General features: G+C 40.6%; 1 protein-coding gene across 4 annotated transcripts in view; it reads right to left on the bottom strand.

Moving 5' to 3' along the window:
- LOC141798088 (leucine-rich repeat and fibronectin type III domain-containing protein 1-like protein) overlaps positions 1–17,766 on the bottom strand; it is a 491,366-nt gene that overhangs the window by 8,253 nt on the left and 465,347 nt on the right. For 3 of the 4 annotated variants that reach the window (XM_074679873.1, XM_074679872.1, XM_074679874.1), the window contains 3 exons: positions 11,494–11,677; positions 8,504–8,738; positions 8,149–8,417 (listed from right to left, as the gene is read on the bottom strand). In XM_074679873.1, the coding sequence (XP_074535974.1) occupies positions 8,293–8,417; positions 8,504–8,738; positions 11,494–11,677 (544 nt within the window). In that variant the 3' untranslated portion in view covers positions 8,149–8,292. The remainder of the gene's footprint in view (positions 1–8,148; positions 8,418–8,503; positions 8,739–11,493; positions 11,678–17,766) is intronic. The other variant, XM_074679875.1, reaches the window with a different exon arrangement.

Below are 17,766 nucleotides of genomic sequence, written 5' to 3' on the forward strand. Positions count from 1 at the left end.
GGTGAATGCCCCCTGGTGGCTGGCTGCAGTATAGGTTAAAAAATCTGGCTTTCCAGTCATTCCAGATGGGCTGTGGTCAAACTTTAAAAAACTAATACACCTGGTAGAAATGTTTCTCACGTCTGATTGTTGTGGTGATTTGAAGATATCATTTGGCTGTCTTGTATCTAAGTCCTCTTTGTTCTAAAAAGTTTTGTTTTCATTAGTTATAAGAGGTTAAAAACAAAGTTTTACATCACATTTAACGATGATTGACAGCTGCTGTTCTCGTGTATTTTTTTCGGGGATTGTAAAAAATGTTGGGAGGTAGAGGAGCGCATACAACAGGACAACAGGAACTTAAAACGCCGGCTTACTGTTTACACGGCAACGGTGTGTGCAGCATTTCAGAAAAATCCCACTCAGGAGGCCATTTCCAAAAGTTTGCGTTTTAGGTCGACTGAAGAGCTGTTTCCATGTGAACGTGAGGCTGAGACGCAACAAAACTTTTGCGTTTCACCCTAAAACCGTTGTTGTGTAAACGGCCCCTAAATTGCCTGTAGGTGTGAGTGTGTGTGTGTGTGTGTGTGCGTTGTTGTCTGTCTCAGTCAGCTCTGTGATTGACTGGCGAACAGTCCGGTGTGTACCCACCTCTCGCCCTATGACAGCTGGGATAGGCTCCAGCCGCCTGCAACCCTGAACAGGATAAGTGGTTCAGAAAATGAATGAATGAATTTAAAATAGTTTATTTATTTCTTGATTCTTGATTCAGAGGACAAAAAGTCACAGCACAGATTTTCTGAGCCTCCTAACATCCAGAAACCCTGCTCTCTGCAGCGTGCGTCTCCTCCTGTGAACCTCCTGCCATGCTACACTCTGACCACCAGGTGTCACTGTGGCTCCATGCAGCGCTGCTTTCTGCAGCCTCAGTGGACGCGAACAGTTTAGTCACTGTGCCGTCCTGCTGCTCGGTGGAAGAGGCTCTGATGCCTCCTGGCTTTGAAAAAATGCTACCTGGAAAAAAAAAAAACCTCCAGGTGAAAACAAAAAAAAGAAAAAGAAAAAACACGGGCTGCCCCTTTAAAGTTTGCAAAGTTGAAGACGTAACACTGAGAAATGCAGTAAAACGGCCCTGATGAGCTCAAACGAAGTGGAAATGAGGAGGTAAACATGACAGCACACCTGTGCAGGTTTAACCAACACATTTGACCTGCAGGGGGCGCCACGCCAAGACGCCACAGGCTCCATCCTCAGAGGAATAAATCTCTACTTTAAAAAACAATCTATCTGTGATCTTCAAGAGACTCTCATTCTTCAATATCTGAGTGTGTGTGTGTGTGTGTGTGTGTGTGTGTGTGTGTGTGTGTGTGTGTGTGTGTGTGTGTCCGATGAGAGGGTTACAGATGGCATTTAAAGCAGCGGTGAATCAGAGCGACCAGCTCAGCTCTTATGGATTGGAAAAAGAGCAGGCACGTTCAGATTGCCTCTCTACGTTTATGTGTGTGTGTTTAGGTGTGTGTGTGTGTTTACACTGTGAGTGTGTGTGCTGGATATTAAACCCACAACAAATGGCTCAAGGGGCCAGCGGGGGCCGCTGAGATTGCTTCCACTAGAAGTGCCTCTGCATGTGTGTGTGTGTGTGTGTGTGTGTGTGTGTGTGTGTGTGTGTGTGATTGCATGCATGACAAAGTGTGTGTTCTTGGATGGGAGGTGTGTTATTACAGCGGAGAGAGGAGGAGCAGCGTGATGGGTGTATGAAAAGAGGAGGAAATGACAGAGAAGGAGAGACAGGAAGTGGACAGAGGAGAGGAGAGGAGAGGAGAGGAGAGGAGAGGAGAAGAGAGGAGAGGAGAGGAGAGATGGCTTCATCATGGAACAATGGAAGAATCTAGAAGAATACAACAGGATGCATGTAGAGTTGATTAACCATCATGCACTTGGTCTTCAAAGAGTCTACTGTCCTCACTCTAACCAACTTTTTATGATCTTAACCATATTTTTACCAAAACATCCACAGTAACTAACTGTGGAAAGTCGTTTCTTTCTACTCCAGCAAAGCATTCTGGGAATAAAGTAAAGTGCACAGATAGCCAAGAGGTCTAGGTCGTGCTCTATGAGGTTTGCTTTCGTGGGATTCAAATCCAGCCAGTGGTCTCTTTCCCACATGTCAAAAGTCCAAAAAAGTACCCCTCCCCCCCAAAAAAAAGAAAGAAAAAAAAAAACACTGAAAACTCTTTAGAGTGTAGTTGTGTGATGTTTCTTGACTGCAGTTCGACCTCCCTCCACTAGCTGGAGCTGAAGCTCAAGTTCATGTCTGCTGCTATTACTCTCTGAAGCTCTGCTACCTGGAAATTATTCAGGAAGTCAAAGGTTGTTTTCCAAACTACATATCACATGTGAATGAGCTACAAGCTAAAACACAAGCCAAAAGCATAAACACAAGCTAGATGCTAAATTATGAGCTAAAGACTGAAGCATTAGCTAAGGGCTAAAACAGAAGCTAAACACTCAAGCACAAGCTCGAGACTAAATATGAGCAAATGGCTAAAGTACAAACTAAAGTCTGAAGCATTAGCTAAGGGCCAAATATGAGCCAAAGGCTTAAATCTAGGCTAAAGGCTAAAGCATGAGGTAAAGGCTAAAACAGAAGCTAAACACTCAAGCACAAGCTAGAGGCTAAAAATGAGCTAAAGGATAAAACACAGGCTGAAGGCTAAAGCATGAGCAAAAGGCCTAAACGCAAGCAAAAGGCTAAATCACAAACTAAAGTCTGGAGCGTTGGCTCAGGGCCAAATATGAGCTAAAGGCAAAAACACAAGCTAAAGGCTTAAACACAAACAAAAGTCTAAAGTATTAATTTAGGGCCAAATTTGAGCTAAAGGCTAAAAAACAGGCCAAACCATGAGCTAAAGGCTACAACACAAACTAAAGTCTGAAGTATTAGCTTAAGGCCAAATGTGAGCTTAAGGCTAAAACACAGGCTAAAGGCATAAACATGAGCTCAAAACTAAAACACAAGGTAACGAGAAAAGCATTAGTTAAGGGCTAAAACAAAAGATAAAGGCCAAAGCACAAGCTAATTGCTTAATATGAGCTAAAGGCTAAGACATGAGCTAATCTAAATTTTGTAGTGATAGTGGACACAGGAGCCAAACTGTCAGACAGAAAAAGGACAGAAGAGCAGAAGAAAGAGAAACAGGAGAGAGATAGAGCACGAGCTAAAGGCTAACATAGGGACTAATGTGTTTACGCTTATGTTATTCCAGCCCACCGTCAGCAGTTATTCTGCAGTGGTCTGTTCAAACTTGAGAGTCTATCAATAAAATGAAGAGCCAGGTTAAGTTAGCTCTGCTTGGTGAGGTTGGAGTTGGTAGATGAGCTCTGGTAGGACAGAACCAGGATTCACTAACGTTACAATCAGATCGTCCTCACAGCAGCTTTAAACGCTTTAACTAAACCATCTGCTCCTGTTCCCGTTGACTGGTTTACATGTTTGATCTGATCTAAAAGCTTCAGTCTCGTCAGATTCCTTTTGAAGAACTGGATCCTTCAGACACAGAATCATCCTTTGCTGTCTTCTTAAAGAGTTAAGAACAAAAGGAATAAACAGATCATAAAAAGAGCTTTAACTGAAGAATGTGAACCAAAAGGCCGACCCAACGAGCCGCTCACCTCACAGCGTCCCCGCCACTCTCCAGCCAGTAAAAGATAAAGCTCCTCTATTTCAATCCACACGGCGATAAGACGAAAAGAAACGCCTCGTAAATTGTGTGGGGAGGAGATAATCCTCCTGAGCTTTCAGAGATACCTCAGGATCGAGCCAACGCCGCAATTTGGGAGAGAAAATGTTGGCAGAAATATTATGAGATAAAGAGGAAAGTTATGACGAGAGGAAGGGGGAGGAGGGGAGACGAGCAGAGTGACCTTGGAGGGAGGAAGGAAAGAGGAGGAAGGAGGGAGGCTTAAATAGAAAACAAAGGAAGTAAAATATCTACATTTCTTTTTTTTTTGCAGATTTAGAGAATTATTTGTAAAATACATTTGTCAAATATATATAAATGTTGAGATACCTTGAGGCATCATACCTTGAGATTTAAAAATCTTGCCTTCATTTTTTAGAAATCTTTGCTCAAGATTTAGAAATCCCAAAGTACGATTTCTACATGTTTTGCAAAGATTTCTAAACATTCAGTTTCATTCTAAATATTTAGCTAAGACTAAATATTAATCAAAGATTTCAAAATTTTTGCTAAGATTTCTAATTTTTTAGCTACAATTCTAAATCGTTAGCTAACATGCAAATTCACACTCCTGCCTGCCAGTTAGTAACACATTAAAAGTTGGAGGTTGCATGCAAATATTTAGAGATCGCACCTCAATATTTAGAAATCTTGACTAAATATTTTAAAATCTATCACAGATTCAATCAAATATCGACCAAATCAAAAAACGAAAGATATACAAATCAATCATCATACAATTGAATCTTTGATAGATTTCCAAATATTGAGTCAATATTGAGCAAAGATTTTAAGATTTTTGCAAAGTTTTCTAAATATGAAGTCAAGATTTATAAATCTTAAGGAATAATTTCTAAATTTTTAGCTAACATGTAAGTTTACCCTTGCGCCCACAGGAAGTACCAAAATAAAAGTTGAGAAAGTCAAACTCAGTCAGCTAAATCAGCCGTTAGAAAACAAACATACCAAGTGCTGTGATGGCGCTGTTAAAGATCCTGTGACTGACATAGAAGAAGTAGAGCTTGACTTTCTCAAAATTGCTTCCTCCAACTTTTATTTTGGTACTTCCTGTTGGCGTGAGTGTGAATTTGCATGTTAGCAAAATGTTGAAAAATCTTTGATAAATATTATGAAATAATTGATTGTGATTTTGAGTTGATTGATAATTGACTGAATCTTTGATAGATTTCAAAATCTTAAGCAATGATTTCTTAATATTTAGTCAAGATTTATAAATCTCCAGGTATGACTTCTGAATTTTTAGCTAATATGCAAATTCCCACTCCCACCCACAGGAAGTACCAAGATAAAAGTTAGAGGAAGTGATTTTGAGAGAGTCCAGCTCACTTCTACCTGGTGGGCAGGAGTGTGAATTTGCATTTTAGCTAAATATTTAGAAATCTAACCTCAAGAAATCTTGACTAAATATTTAGAAATCCCTGCTAAAGGTTTATAAATGTTTGATAAATATTTAGTCTTAGGTTAATATTCAGAATGAAACTAAATGTTAAGAAACGTAGCTAAATATTTAGAATCAGGACATTCATTTATAACATTTAGATAAAATATTAAACATTTATATATACTATTTGATAAATATAGTTCACAAATATTTCTCTTAATCTGCAGAAAAAGTGATGTTTTAGAGCTAAATGTGGAGAAATGTTGTTATTTGCTGTGTGTGAAACTTTACAGTCAGCGCCCCCTATGTTTGAGGAGGAACAGCGTGGAGCTGACACACAGCCATCCTGCCTCACTCATTCACCTCATGTTAACATGAAACACATCAGACGGCCGGTGTTACCAGCTCGCTGAGTTTCCTCCCTCCATGTGTTGGTGTGTGTGTCCAGGTGTGTGTGTGTGTGTGTGTGTGTGTGTTTTAAAGACCTTCTAAAAAGTGTGATTTAATGGTGAGTGCCCTTTCCATCCGCCTGAGGGAGCAGCACCGTGTGTGTGTGTGTGTGTGTGTGTGTGTGTGTGTGTGTGTGTGTGTGTGTGTGTAGGTGAGTGACTTCATTAAAGTGTGTTTTGAATGGCGGCGCGCTCGCTCGCTGCTCAGTCGCTGCTCAGTCGCTGCTCGCTCATGCAGGCTGAATGAACTCGGTCTGCTTGGTTTCCTGCAGCGGCTCGCAGCTCGTCCTCTCTGTCACTTTCCCTCCCAGCATCTGTCGCCGACACATTTCACTTTCAAACACACGTCTAATCAGCCTCCCTCCCTCTTTAAAGGTGTGAGAATCACTCGTCTGTCGGCAGAGAAACACCAAAGGTCTCTGCAGCCACGCGGACGCCTTCATCGTCTCTGCAGGAGTTTGGTTTTTATGACCTGAAGCAAACTGAACTTGAAAGCTCTTTGGAAGAGTTGGAGGGCAAAGCAGACTCTGACTCTCTGATGAAACCTGTAAATACTTCCACTCTTTGGTCTAATCAGGCTGTTTCTTTCTATTAGCAGGGGCGCTCCCAGGAATTCTGGGTTTAAGGGCCCTGAGGATCCCCCAAACAGCATCCCCGACTCTTCGTGTCTGTTACTCTGTTAAAATAAGCATGAGCCAAATCTTCATCTCCTTCAGTTTTTTAAAAATCACCACAGGATTTTGACTTCCAACTATAAAAGCATATAAATAAAGATGATAAATCAAAAACCACATCCCCACATTAAAAAGTCCAGAGTTAGAGAAGAAGAGGAAAGAAATCTCTAAACTTTGTTCATGATTTTCACAATAAACACTGCAAAAAACTGACAATCTTACCAAGTGTTTTTGTCTCACTTTTAGTAAAAAATGTCTTGTTAGACTTCATATGAGCCGCATTTCTCTAATCAGTCCAGAAAAATGTTATTTAAAGACAAAAATGAGAAAAGAAAAAACAATAAATAACAATAATTATAATTGTTAATATTATTATTATTATTATTATTATTATTATTATTATTATTATTATTATTATTATTATTATTATTATTTTAATTATCATCATCGTCATCATTATTATTATTATTATTATTATTATTATTATTATTATTATTATTATTATTATTATCATTATTATTATTATTATTATTATTATTATTATTATTATTATTATTATTATTATTATTATTTATTGTTTTTTCTTTTTTTATCAGACCTCATTTTTGTGGCATTTCCCCTGACTAATCCCGGGAAAGATCCCCAAATAACTAAGAAGAACCTTCCCACTTTTTGGGACCCTTCCGCTCTCGGAAGATGGAGCTACAACACTGCAGACCATTGATTGGTCGAAAGAATCGTCACTTCCTGTTTGACAGCGGCTGTATTTCTCCTGGTGGCTCACAGAATTCTCTGACACAAAACTTGATTGTTCATAGTATCAAAGAGCTACATGAGAATCACAGAGAGGAAGAAATGCTGCATGGCTTCATCTGTGCTCTTTGTTTCCTGTGTAGTGTTTTTCTTATTAGCGGGGTAAACTGTGTTGCGCTGCTACGACGTCTAGCTATTGTTTAACAGCTGCGGCTTTTGGCATCCGGCCTACACGTCGCCCACCATGAGAGGGCACAGTTTGCTGTGGAAAACGCAAAAAGGGATCAGGCTTAACTGAACCAAACTGAACCAAACCAGACTACTTGGTGGAAACGCGGCTTAAGACATGTCTGTGATCCTGAATCCTGGTTCTGTCCTACCAGAGCTCATCTACCAACTCCAACCTCACCAAGCAGAGCTAACGTAACCTGGCTCTTCATTTTATTGATAGACTCTCAAGTTTGAACAGACCACTGCAGAATAACTGCTGACTGTGGGTTGGAGTCAACATTAGCATAAATAGATTAGCCCTTTTAGCCTTTAGCTCATGCTTTATCCTTCTCCTGTTTCTCTTTTAAAATAACCTGTAACCAGCAATATTGGTGCTGATAATCTCATTTTAAAGTGTGGATTACAATCAGGCAGATATCCAGAAGGAAGACTTTTTCAAGATCACTTTCAAACTCCTCACAGCCCCTTTAAAGCACATAAAGATGTTAAATCAAAAGCCACATTCCCACAATAAAGAGTCCAAAGATAGAGGAGAAGACGAAAGAAATCTCAGAACTTTGCCGATGATTTTCACAATAAAAATTTATGGCTAAAGCTAGCAGAGCTAGCTCCTGCAGTCTTCAGTCCCTCTTTTCAGGTCCACGTCCTCATACCTGTGCTGGTTCCTCTTTATCTCTGTTTATAGCTCAATATACAAACTGCACCATGCTTCAACATGACATCTGTCAGCTGTGACTGTTTACATCCAGGTAGTAGAGCTTTGAGCCTCTGGACTCATCCACCACTCAGGGTCCAGGAGGCAGACTCCCTGTCTAACTTTGAGAGTTGACTTAAAACTTTTCTTTGTGGTGAATCTCAGATCTGGATCAGACCAGGACCAGATCCTAGTCGTGCTGCGACGGGCTCTGATTGATACTCACCAATGAGGGGAGCTGCTCCTCGGCGTGAGGCGGAGTCTGGCTCCAGGCACCAGCAAAACAATAAAAAAGGGGGTCGGGAGGTGGAGTATTGGTTTGGGTCTCAAAGATCGGTGGGTTGTGGGTGTGGTGACAGTTTCTTGTGTGTTATTGGGAGATGGCGTCATCGTCGTGCGTGGGGTTTAAGTCCACTACAGTCGTCCCTCGAAGAGAAGCTCCTCCCATCCCCTCCGCTGACGATGACGGCTGGGAGTTTTTATTCGCTCCTCCACCTGCGGGACAAGACGGAGTCAGATTATAAGGACGGGAGGTGAAAAGGAGGAGGCGTGTATGACCTGCTTTATGCTCCTGGAGTTACCCTGCCCTGCAGAGGACGAGGATGGAGGCAGAGCGAGGACAGTGGCTCCTCCTCCTCCACCGCCACCACCGCCTCCTCCGTTGGTCTGGGAGCAGACGTTGGCGTGACGGGCGGCAGCTTTCTGTTTGTAGTGGTTACTGTGCAGCTTGTACTTCATGAGGAGGATGAAGATGAAGACGAGGACCGAGGCCACGATGATTCCTCCGATGATGATGATCATAGTTCCCCCAAGGAACTGCGGAGAAATCAGAAACAGGAAGACGATCAGCCTGAGTCAGGATCCTGATCTGCAAACAATTTGTCTTTCGGACCAGATCTTTGATCTGAGAAGAAACTTTAAAGTCAGAGGAAGAAGTCAGAAACATGCACTCCAGCATGAAGCCAAGTTGGAGTCACGTCATTGCGTCACCATAAAACATCAGTACGTTACTGCATCGTTAGGGGCGGCTGTGGATTCTTGGGGCGGGATTCAGCAACAAAGATGGCCCTGGGAGCGCTTCAAAACGGGCAAATCTTCGTTTGTGACATTATTTTTCCTGACTGAGTGCTAAACAGAGCATGCCGTGTGTGTTACAGAGAGCAGAGGAGAAATATGAACGCACAAAAATGAGGCATAAATAACATCCTGTCATGTAAATATGATAAATAACATGAGGCTGTTTAGTCTGTTAAATAAATTAACAAGTTATAGACCAGGGCCCGTGTGCACATTCAGTCAATAAACAAACAACCTCCTGGAAAACCCCATCAAAATAAAATGTGCACATCTACCACTCATAAACAGGCGAGCACTGACTGAGAGAAGATCAAGAAAAACATTTTTCAGCCAGAGAAATTGAGATTTTTTTACAAGAATACACACACAGCTGTTCTCGGTGAGTCAATCAGGAAAACAAAGAGAAAGAGAAAGTTTGGCGATCTTAAACAGAGTAAATGTGTGTGGTGTTTCTGAGCGCACAGTAGAAAATCTCAATAATAAAATCAGTAATATAAAAGCTGCTTTGAAGAATAAGCGCTGCAGCAATGCTCCAGTTCCTTGATGAATAACTTTTAAAACAGTTTATGAACTCCAACATTTCACCACACGCAGGCGCACCTTCCCTGCGCCGGCCTTCGCCGTGCGCACAGGGCGTGACCGGCGCACTTTGCAAGTTTCCTGCAGTGCCAAGAGAGGTGCACTGAAGGCGCAGATGAGCGCAGAGCTGCACGTCCACGCCTCCCTCCGCGCAAATGGCAGAGAGGGAGGAGAAAAGCCGTGAGTGGGTTTAACACAGCCAAGCGCTGTTTTCACCAATCAAATGAGCGCCTCTCCTCGCCTTTAAATGCCCTGCGGCCGAGGCGCAGCGTCTGATTGGTCTGAGTGATCTTCAGCACCGTGGAAACAGTGCTGGTAGCGAAGACGGTCAGAGCCGCTGTCCCTGCAGCAGGAGCGGGGCACATCAGAAGACACGACGCGCGTCACCGTGTGGACCAGCTCCCGGGACAGATTTAATCTGTTCCTTTGTCTTTATCCGGAGTAAAAAATGAAGAGACAGTTACACAGCTGGCTTAACCATTCAGAAAACTTTTGATCCACCTGCACTCCTGGTTTGTCATCGCCAAGCAGAGCCTTTGGTGATATACTGTATACTCTCCCAGTGTCTCCACCTCATCCTCCTTACAATAATGTACTCCATCTTTTTAGATCACGTTAAAGATAAAGACTAAAACAGAGAAATATGGGAAATCACCGGTAAATCCTGAGTGACATACATTTATTTTGTCTCTTTTTTCTTCGTCTTTTCTCTCCCTCTTTTCTTTGAATTAAATGAAATGAGAGAACCAGATATATACTCAGTATCAGATGTTAAGGCTGTTTATTGTTTAATTGTAAGATGTGCATCAAACTTCCAGCTGCCGTCAGGTTAACTTTCCATTATGACAAACAGCTTTAATCTGACATCAGATGTGACGGGACAGTTAATATAGATATAAATGTATATGCTGGTTCAGACAGTTACATTAAATAGTGATTGCTGTGATTGTTTACTGCATCAAAATGTGCCTGACACTCTGGAAACCTGCCTCTGAGGCTTTGTTGACATGTGCGCACATGTGTGCCTGTCACCAAATTACAGCTGCGGAGGGTGCACTCCGCTTTGCGCCGAGGATAGACCAGGTTGGAGCTGGTGAGCTTTCAGCGCACTTTCTGCACTGTTTTTGGCACAAAATTGTCACTGCCCCAACATGAATCTGCTGACACCTCCCCCTGGTGCGCCGTCAACTCCCCCTGGCGCGAAGTCACACCCATCTCTGCGCAGACGGTCTACCAAATTGTCAAATTGGCAGCGCACGGCGGTGCGCCGCACGAAATAAGCACAGCGCAGGCTTGCGCCCCCTGTGCTGCGCCACGAAATTAGAGCCCATTATCTCCCTCTCTCCGCACTTCTAATTTTGTACATCTTCATTCGAACCTTATTTACAATACTGCAATATTATATGGTGTAAAACATTTCCAACTCACTTAAAAAGGCTTGAGATACTCCAAAAAAAAGTCATACGTGCCTATACGTGGTCCGAATTTAACGCATCCACAAAACAGATTTTCCACCGCTACAACCTTCTGAGGCTTAGTAAGTAAAACTACCAACAGGATGCCTGTGTAATGTACCAGACTGTCCACAAATTAAACCCTAAACTATGTGACCTCATCCCAATCTGTGCTCCGCACAATCCTCTTGTGTCTTTGTGTCTCCTTTGTTTCTTTCTCACTGCCCTCCTATGGCTTGGAGGTGTATTGCAGTTACTTTTATTTTTTTCTCCAAACAACCATCTGTCTGAATTGTGAGATCTTCAGTTCCTGGAACCAAAAGTTCCTGGTACCTCTGGGGGAAAAGTTAAAGTGAAGTTTGCATGAAACAAACAGACCTATAAAACTGTTTTCATTGGCTGAAAGCTGCTTTGACCGCCTCATATGAGCTGGATTTGATTGGATGAGGGTTTACACTCACCTGGTCTCGTATGGAGTTGCAGCGCCCGTACTCCGTCTCCGTGCTGAAGGACACGCAGCCCACCAGCTTGGTTCCCGTCAGCGCGGTGATACCATCGTCATAGACCGCCAAAACACACAGCTCATAGTCCCGCGACGCCGCCAGGTCGCTCAGCAGGAAGTACTTGTGATTGGCTGGGATCATCCTGCGTGAAAAACAACACAGAGACATTTTGTTTGATTTCATTTCATCCAGATTGGTAGATTATTTGTCAAACAGCTTTCCCTCAGGGCTTCAGATTGTGGAGACACAAACAAAAAACTCATTTCTCCGCGAGTGCCTTCCTGCAGCTTTAGATCCGTCCTGACAGCAGCAGCAGCAGCTGAGAGGTGCCAACCTTTGATACAAAGAGCAGGAAATGATTTCAGGCTTTATCTCTGATAAGAGCAAACACAGAAAAGCACCAAAGTTTCAGGAAGAATCTTCACACTTCATCTCTGGGGTTCGTGTCGGTCAGAGTTTGCCTGTGGCTGCGGCGCCCAGATCCTGACGCTGAGGCTCAAACCTGTCCTCAGATCACACTGCAGAGGTATTAACTTTAGTGTCAGGCTGCCGGAGGATCTGTGAAGGCTGGGCGTCCTGCAGGGCCACGATTCGCAAGACCAGAACTAGATTTCTGTAAGACTATTTCCCATCATGCCCCTGGTTTATGTATACAAGAGTCAAAAGCCAACCAGGCCTTAGATCTTTACAAGTTTACAGCCCGGTTCAGAAACAGGATTTCAGTCTGAATGAACATTTCCCCATCAGCACAGACTGAACAGGAAGGAGTGGTTATTACTCAGCAGATCAGAGCAGTGAGAAAATCAGGAGGCCCTTTAGCCAGAGGCATCATGATAATGCAAAAAAACCTGTCAGAAAATCTAAAGGCAAAAAGTCAAAAGGCCTGTAATTCAGAAAATTAGAATACCAGTATGTCAGAATATCAGAGGGCATGTTAGTCAAAAAAATCAGAAGGCCTGTTAGAAAAGTAAAATGCCAGTCAGTCAGAAAATCTGAAGGCCTGTTAGTCAGATAATCAAAAAGCCTCTAGTCAGAAGACCTATTATTCATAAAACCATAATTCCAGGTAGCCAAAAGTCAGTCAGTCAAGTTAGTCAGACGACCTGTTAGTCTGAAACTCAGAAGGCCATTAGTCAGGAAATCGAAAGGCCTATTAATGAGAAAATAAGAATTCCTGTTACTCAGATTATCAGAGGGCCATTCGTCAAAGAATCTGAAGGCCTTTTTATCAATGCATCTAGAGGCATATTAGTCAGAATATCCAAAGGCCTGTTAGTCAGAAAAATAAAACACAAGGTAGTCATAAAATCAGAATGCCTGTTAGTCAGAAAAATAGGACATGAGTTATTCAGCAAATCAGAATGCCGGTTAGTCAACAAATCAGAAGGTCTATCATTCAAAAAAACGAAAGGCCTGTTTATCAGGGAATCAGAAGGCCTGTTAGTCATAAAATCAGGTCTATTATTCAAAAAATCAGAAGGTATGTTAGCCAGAAAATCAAAAGGCCTGTAAGTCAGAACTTTTAGAAGGCCTATAAGTCTAAAAATGAGAAGGCCCGTTTGTCAGAAAAAATAGAATGCAAGTTAGTCAGAAAATCTGAAGGTCTGTTAGTCAGAAAAAATAGAACATGAGTTAGTCAGCAAATCAGACGGCCAGTGAGTTGAAAAAATCAGAAAGTCTATCATTTTAAAAAATCAGAAGGCCTGTTTATCAGGAAATCAGAAGGCCTGTTAGTCAGAAAAATAAAACACTAGGTAGACGTAAAATCAGAATGCCACTTAGTCAGAAAATTAGGTCTTTTATTCAAAAAATCAGAAGGTATGTTAGCCAGAAAATCAAAAGGCCTGTTAGTCAGAACTCTTAGAAGGCCTTTTAGTCTAAAAATTAGAAGGCCTGTTAGTCAGAATATCAGAGGGCCATTTGTCAAAGAATCTGAAGGCCTTTTTATCAATGCATCTAGAGGCATATTAGTCAGACTATCCAAAGGCCTGTTAGTCAGAAATTCAGAAGGCCCGTTAGTCAGAAAAATAAAACACAAGGTAGACGTAAAATCAGAATGCCAGTTAGTCAGAAAATCTGAAGGCCTGTTAGTCAGCAAATCAGAGGGCCATTCATCAGAAAATCAGGGTAGTCATCAAATCAGAAGGCCTGTTAGTCAGAAAAATAGGACATGAGTTATTCAGCAAATCAGAATGCCGGTAAGTCAACAAATCAGAAGGTCTATCATTCAAAAAAACGAAAGGCCTGTTTATCGGGAAATCAGAAGGCCTGTTAGTCATAAAATCAGGTCTATTATTCAAAAAATCAGAAGGTATGTTAGCCAGAAAATCAAAAGGCCTGTTAGTCAGAACTTTTAGAAGGCCTATAAGTCTAAAAATGAGAAGGCCCGTTTGTCAGAAAAAATAGAATGCAAGTTAGTCAGAAAATCTGAAGGTCTGTTAGTCAGAAAAAATAGAACATGAGTTAGTCAGCAAATCAGACGGCCAGTGAGTTGAAAAAATCAGAAAGTCTATCATTTTAAAAAATCAGAAGGCCTGTTTATCAGGAAATCAGAAGGCCTGTTAGTCAGAAAAATAAAACACTAGGTAGACGTAAAATCAGAATGCAAGTTAGTCAGAAAATCAGAAGGTCTATCGTTCAAAAATTTAGAAGGCATATTAGCCAGAAATTCAGAAGGCCTGTTAGTTAGAAAAATAAAACACAAGGTAGTCATAAAATCAGAATGCAAGTTAGTCAGAAAATTAGGTCTTTTATTCAAAAATCAGAAGGTATGTTAGCCAGAAAATCAAAAGGCATGTTAGTCAGAACTCTTAGAAGGCCTTTTAGTCTAAAAATCAGAAGGCCTGTTAGTCAGAAAAAATAGAATGCAAGTTGGTCAGAAAATCAGAAGGTCTGTTAGTCAGAATATCAGAGGGCCATTTGTCAAAGAATTGGAAGGCCTTTTTGTCATTAAATCTTAAGGCCTGTTAGTCAGAATATTCAAAGGCCTGTTAGTCAGAAAAATAGGACATGAGTTATTCAGCAAATCAGAAGGCCAGTTAGTCAGAAAATCAGAAGGTCTATCATTCAAAAGAACGGAAGCCTGTTTATCGGTAAATCAGAAGGCCTGTTAGTCAGAAAAATAAAACACAAGGTAGTCATAAAATCAGAAGGCCTGTTAGTCAGATTTTTTGGAAGGCCTATTAGTCTAAAAATCAGAAGGCCCGTTAGTCAGAAAAAATAGAATGCAAGTTAGTCAGAAAATCTGAAGGTCTGTTAGTCAGCAAATCAGAAGGATAGATCAGTTCAATCAAGTGTCTTTGGGCCATTTTTTAGCTTGTTTTTGTCTCTTGATGGGCCTGTTAATGTAATCCAATGGCTCGGCGTCTCTGACTCTGATATTTGTAGGTCTCCTGTCGCCTGATTCACATCATGACGTGATTGGCCGGACAGTGATCTGCAGATAGTTAAAGAATAAACACAAACTCTCACTCCACTCGTCTCTTTTAAGGTTTGTTTAAGATAAATGATCTGTGAATAACTTGTGACAGACCTAAAGAGTTTATTCCTCTGAGTTCATTTCTAAAGGATCTGATCTGACGTCACTCAGAGGCTTAACTTTTCTCCTCGCTGTCTGTGTTTTATCTGATCTGTCAGGCTGGAATATTTCATCAGTCGGACACGTTTATATATCTGTCTCTGTCTAATGATGATCTGTTTGTCCTCCTGTGCACACACACACAGTCTCTGATCTGGATTCAAACCGCAGCCCGACCTTGGTAACGACTTTGAGTGTAGTTGTGATGCAGAGGAACAGAAGAGGGGATCAAACAGGATGTTCTGCTGAGGAAAAAGAGCCGAGGATTGCTCCAATAATGCAAAAGATTGAAGGCGAAGAAGAAAATTGAAGAGGAGAGAATATACACAGAGGGAAAAAGACAGACGCTGAAAAACAGACGAAGGGAAAGGAGAAGGATGTAGCAATTTCAATTTTCAACGTGGAAATCAAAGGGTACAGAGGGAGCGAGATTAAAGACAGAGGCTGAGAGGAGAGGAAACACAAAGGAGGAAGAGAGGAGGAGAGGAGGAATGATGAGAAAGATCACACAAGGTGAGACGGAAAAGAGAAGGATGGAGACGGAGTGGAAATAAGGAAATGTCAGAGTGGAGGATGAAGGGAGATGAAAAACAAAAAGATAAATCAAAAACAAGAGAGGAGACGAGCAAAGTAGGAGAGATGTACAGAAATAAAACAAACTCAACATCTTCAGGTCTGAATGTTTGTTCCAGCCACATAAAGCGTGTTATAAACAAATAAAAACCATTTCACCTTTGGTTTTCTGTCTTTGTTAAGATTTACACTCATCAAGAAAAACATTTTTGAGACTAGAAAACTTAAATTTAAAACAAAAGAAAAAACACATTTAAGAATAACTTTGGTGGCTTTCCTTGCAGCAAATGCTGGATGTTGAAATGCTGAGCCCTAACCCTGACCACGCCAGTCCCACCACTCTGTTATTGCGGTGATGTCTGTGTGAAGAGTCAGCTGCCTGTATTTCTGCACTTTGACCACTAGGAGATCCTGTTCTTCCGCCATCTTGTCCTCCCGTCAGGCTAGAAATTTTCAAATCTACATGGCACGGAAATTTTCCGTCTGAAAGGGACCGTGCGAGGGGGCATAGGTGAAAAAATGACGTTATTCAGCCTTAACTGCTCATGACATCATCAGCTTTGTGGTTTCCATGGTGATGGGGATCATCTCCATTCATTCAAATGGACCAAAAATAATAGAAAAGGCTAATTAATTAAAAAAATACAAAGGATAGGAATGTGAAAAGTACACACACACTTTGAGTGAACATGCTCAGTGTTTTGAAATTTGAACTATGTAAATCTAGGACAATTTGTTGGAAAAGTAGCGAGCCCAAAAAATGTATGGATTTGAAAATACTCTTTCAAAATGCATGGGGGAAAAAAAAATATATATATATATATACAAAAAAAAACGTTTTTTGAAAAAAAAAAATAATATATATATATATATATATATATATATATATATATATATATATATATATATATATATATATTTTTTTTTTTTTTTCTTAAAAAACGTTTTTTTGTTTTATTTAATCAAAGTAACCACATTCATTCCTATAAGAGTCCCTTTCTTATTTATTTACGTTTTTATTTATGTATTATTTTTAATTTTTTTGGCTCTAGTTCAAAAATTTTTTTTGATTCATTGACACATTTTTTAATGCATTTGTGTCAAATACATGTAACCACCTTAGTTCCTACAAGTGCCAATTTTTTAAATTTATTTTTCACATTTATTTTTCAAATTTTTTTATCTATTTATTTTTTTTATTTCTGGCTCTTGTTTAAATGTATGTTGATTCAATAATACATTTTCTTAATGCATTTGTATCAAATACACGTAACCACCTTTATTCCTACAAGTGTCCATTTTTAAATTTATTTTTCAAATTTAATCTTTAAATCTATTTTTCAAATGTATTTATTTATTTATTTATTTATTTTATTTTATTTCATTTTTTTTTTATTTTCTGGCTCTAGGTTTTTTTTTTTTTTTTTGGTCAGCTTCTCACTCTTGATGTTCATTTCAAACTTAGCGGCCTGTTTCTTGATGTGGGAAGGTTGTTTATAAGACAAACCCATGTGACTGTGCTGTTTGTATGTAGCAAAGATTTGTGTGGATTATAAAAACTGAAAAACACAAAAAAAGGCATCTCATGTAAAAAAAAAAAAAAAATAGTAAAAGGCTTTAAGTCAACTGAAAACAGTTTTTTTCTTGATGATGGAAATAGCTAAAGTTGGGTGTAAAGGGTAAACTATCCCATACTTTTAACTTTTTTAAAACAGACAGAGACACGTGGACCTGGAGAGTCCGATCAGACACAAACAGCAGAAAGAGTTTTAACCAAGACTCCTTCAAGATGATACAGAGCCTGAGCTGTGAGTCCTTTTCCTCATTTAGAGGCAGAAAGTGTCCTCAGTGTGTGTGTGTGTGTGTGTGTGTGTACCAGTGAGTGTGTGTGAGTGTGTTTGTGTCCTATATATGATTCAGATGTCAGGCAGCGCCGGGTTGCGCCTATTTATCAACTCTGGAGCCAAGGTGACGAGACAAGGAAGGGAATTATAAAGCCTTTCCTGACCCGAGAGGCATCTGTGTGTGTGTGTGTGTGTGTGTGTGTGTGTGTGTATGTGTGTGGAGGGAAACGTGGTGAA

The sequence above is a fragment of the Halichoeres trimaculatus genome, unplaced genomic scaffold, assembly GCF_033239565.1.
Source record: "Halichoeres trimaculatus isolate MK-OKI-2021-1 unplaced genomic scaffold, fHalTri1.1 fHalTri1_scaffold_9, whole genome shotgun sequence".
Lineage (NCBI taxonomy): Eukaryota > Metazoa > Chordata > Actinopteri > Labriformes > Labridae > Halichoeres > Halichoeres trimaculatus.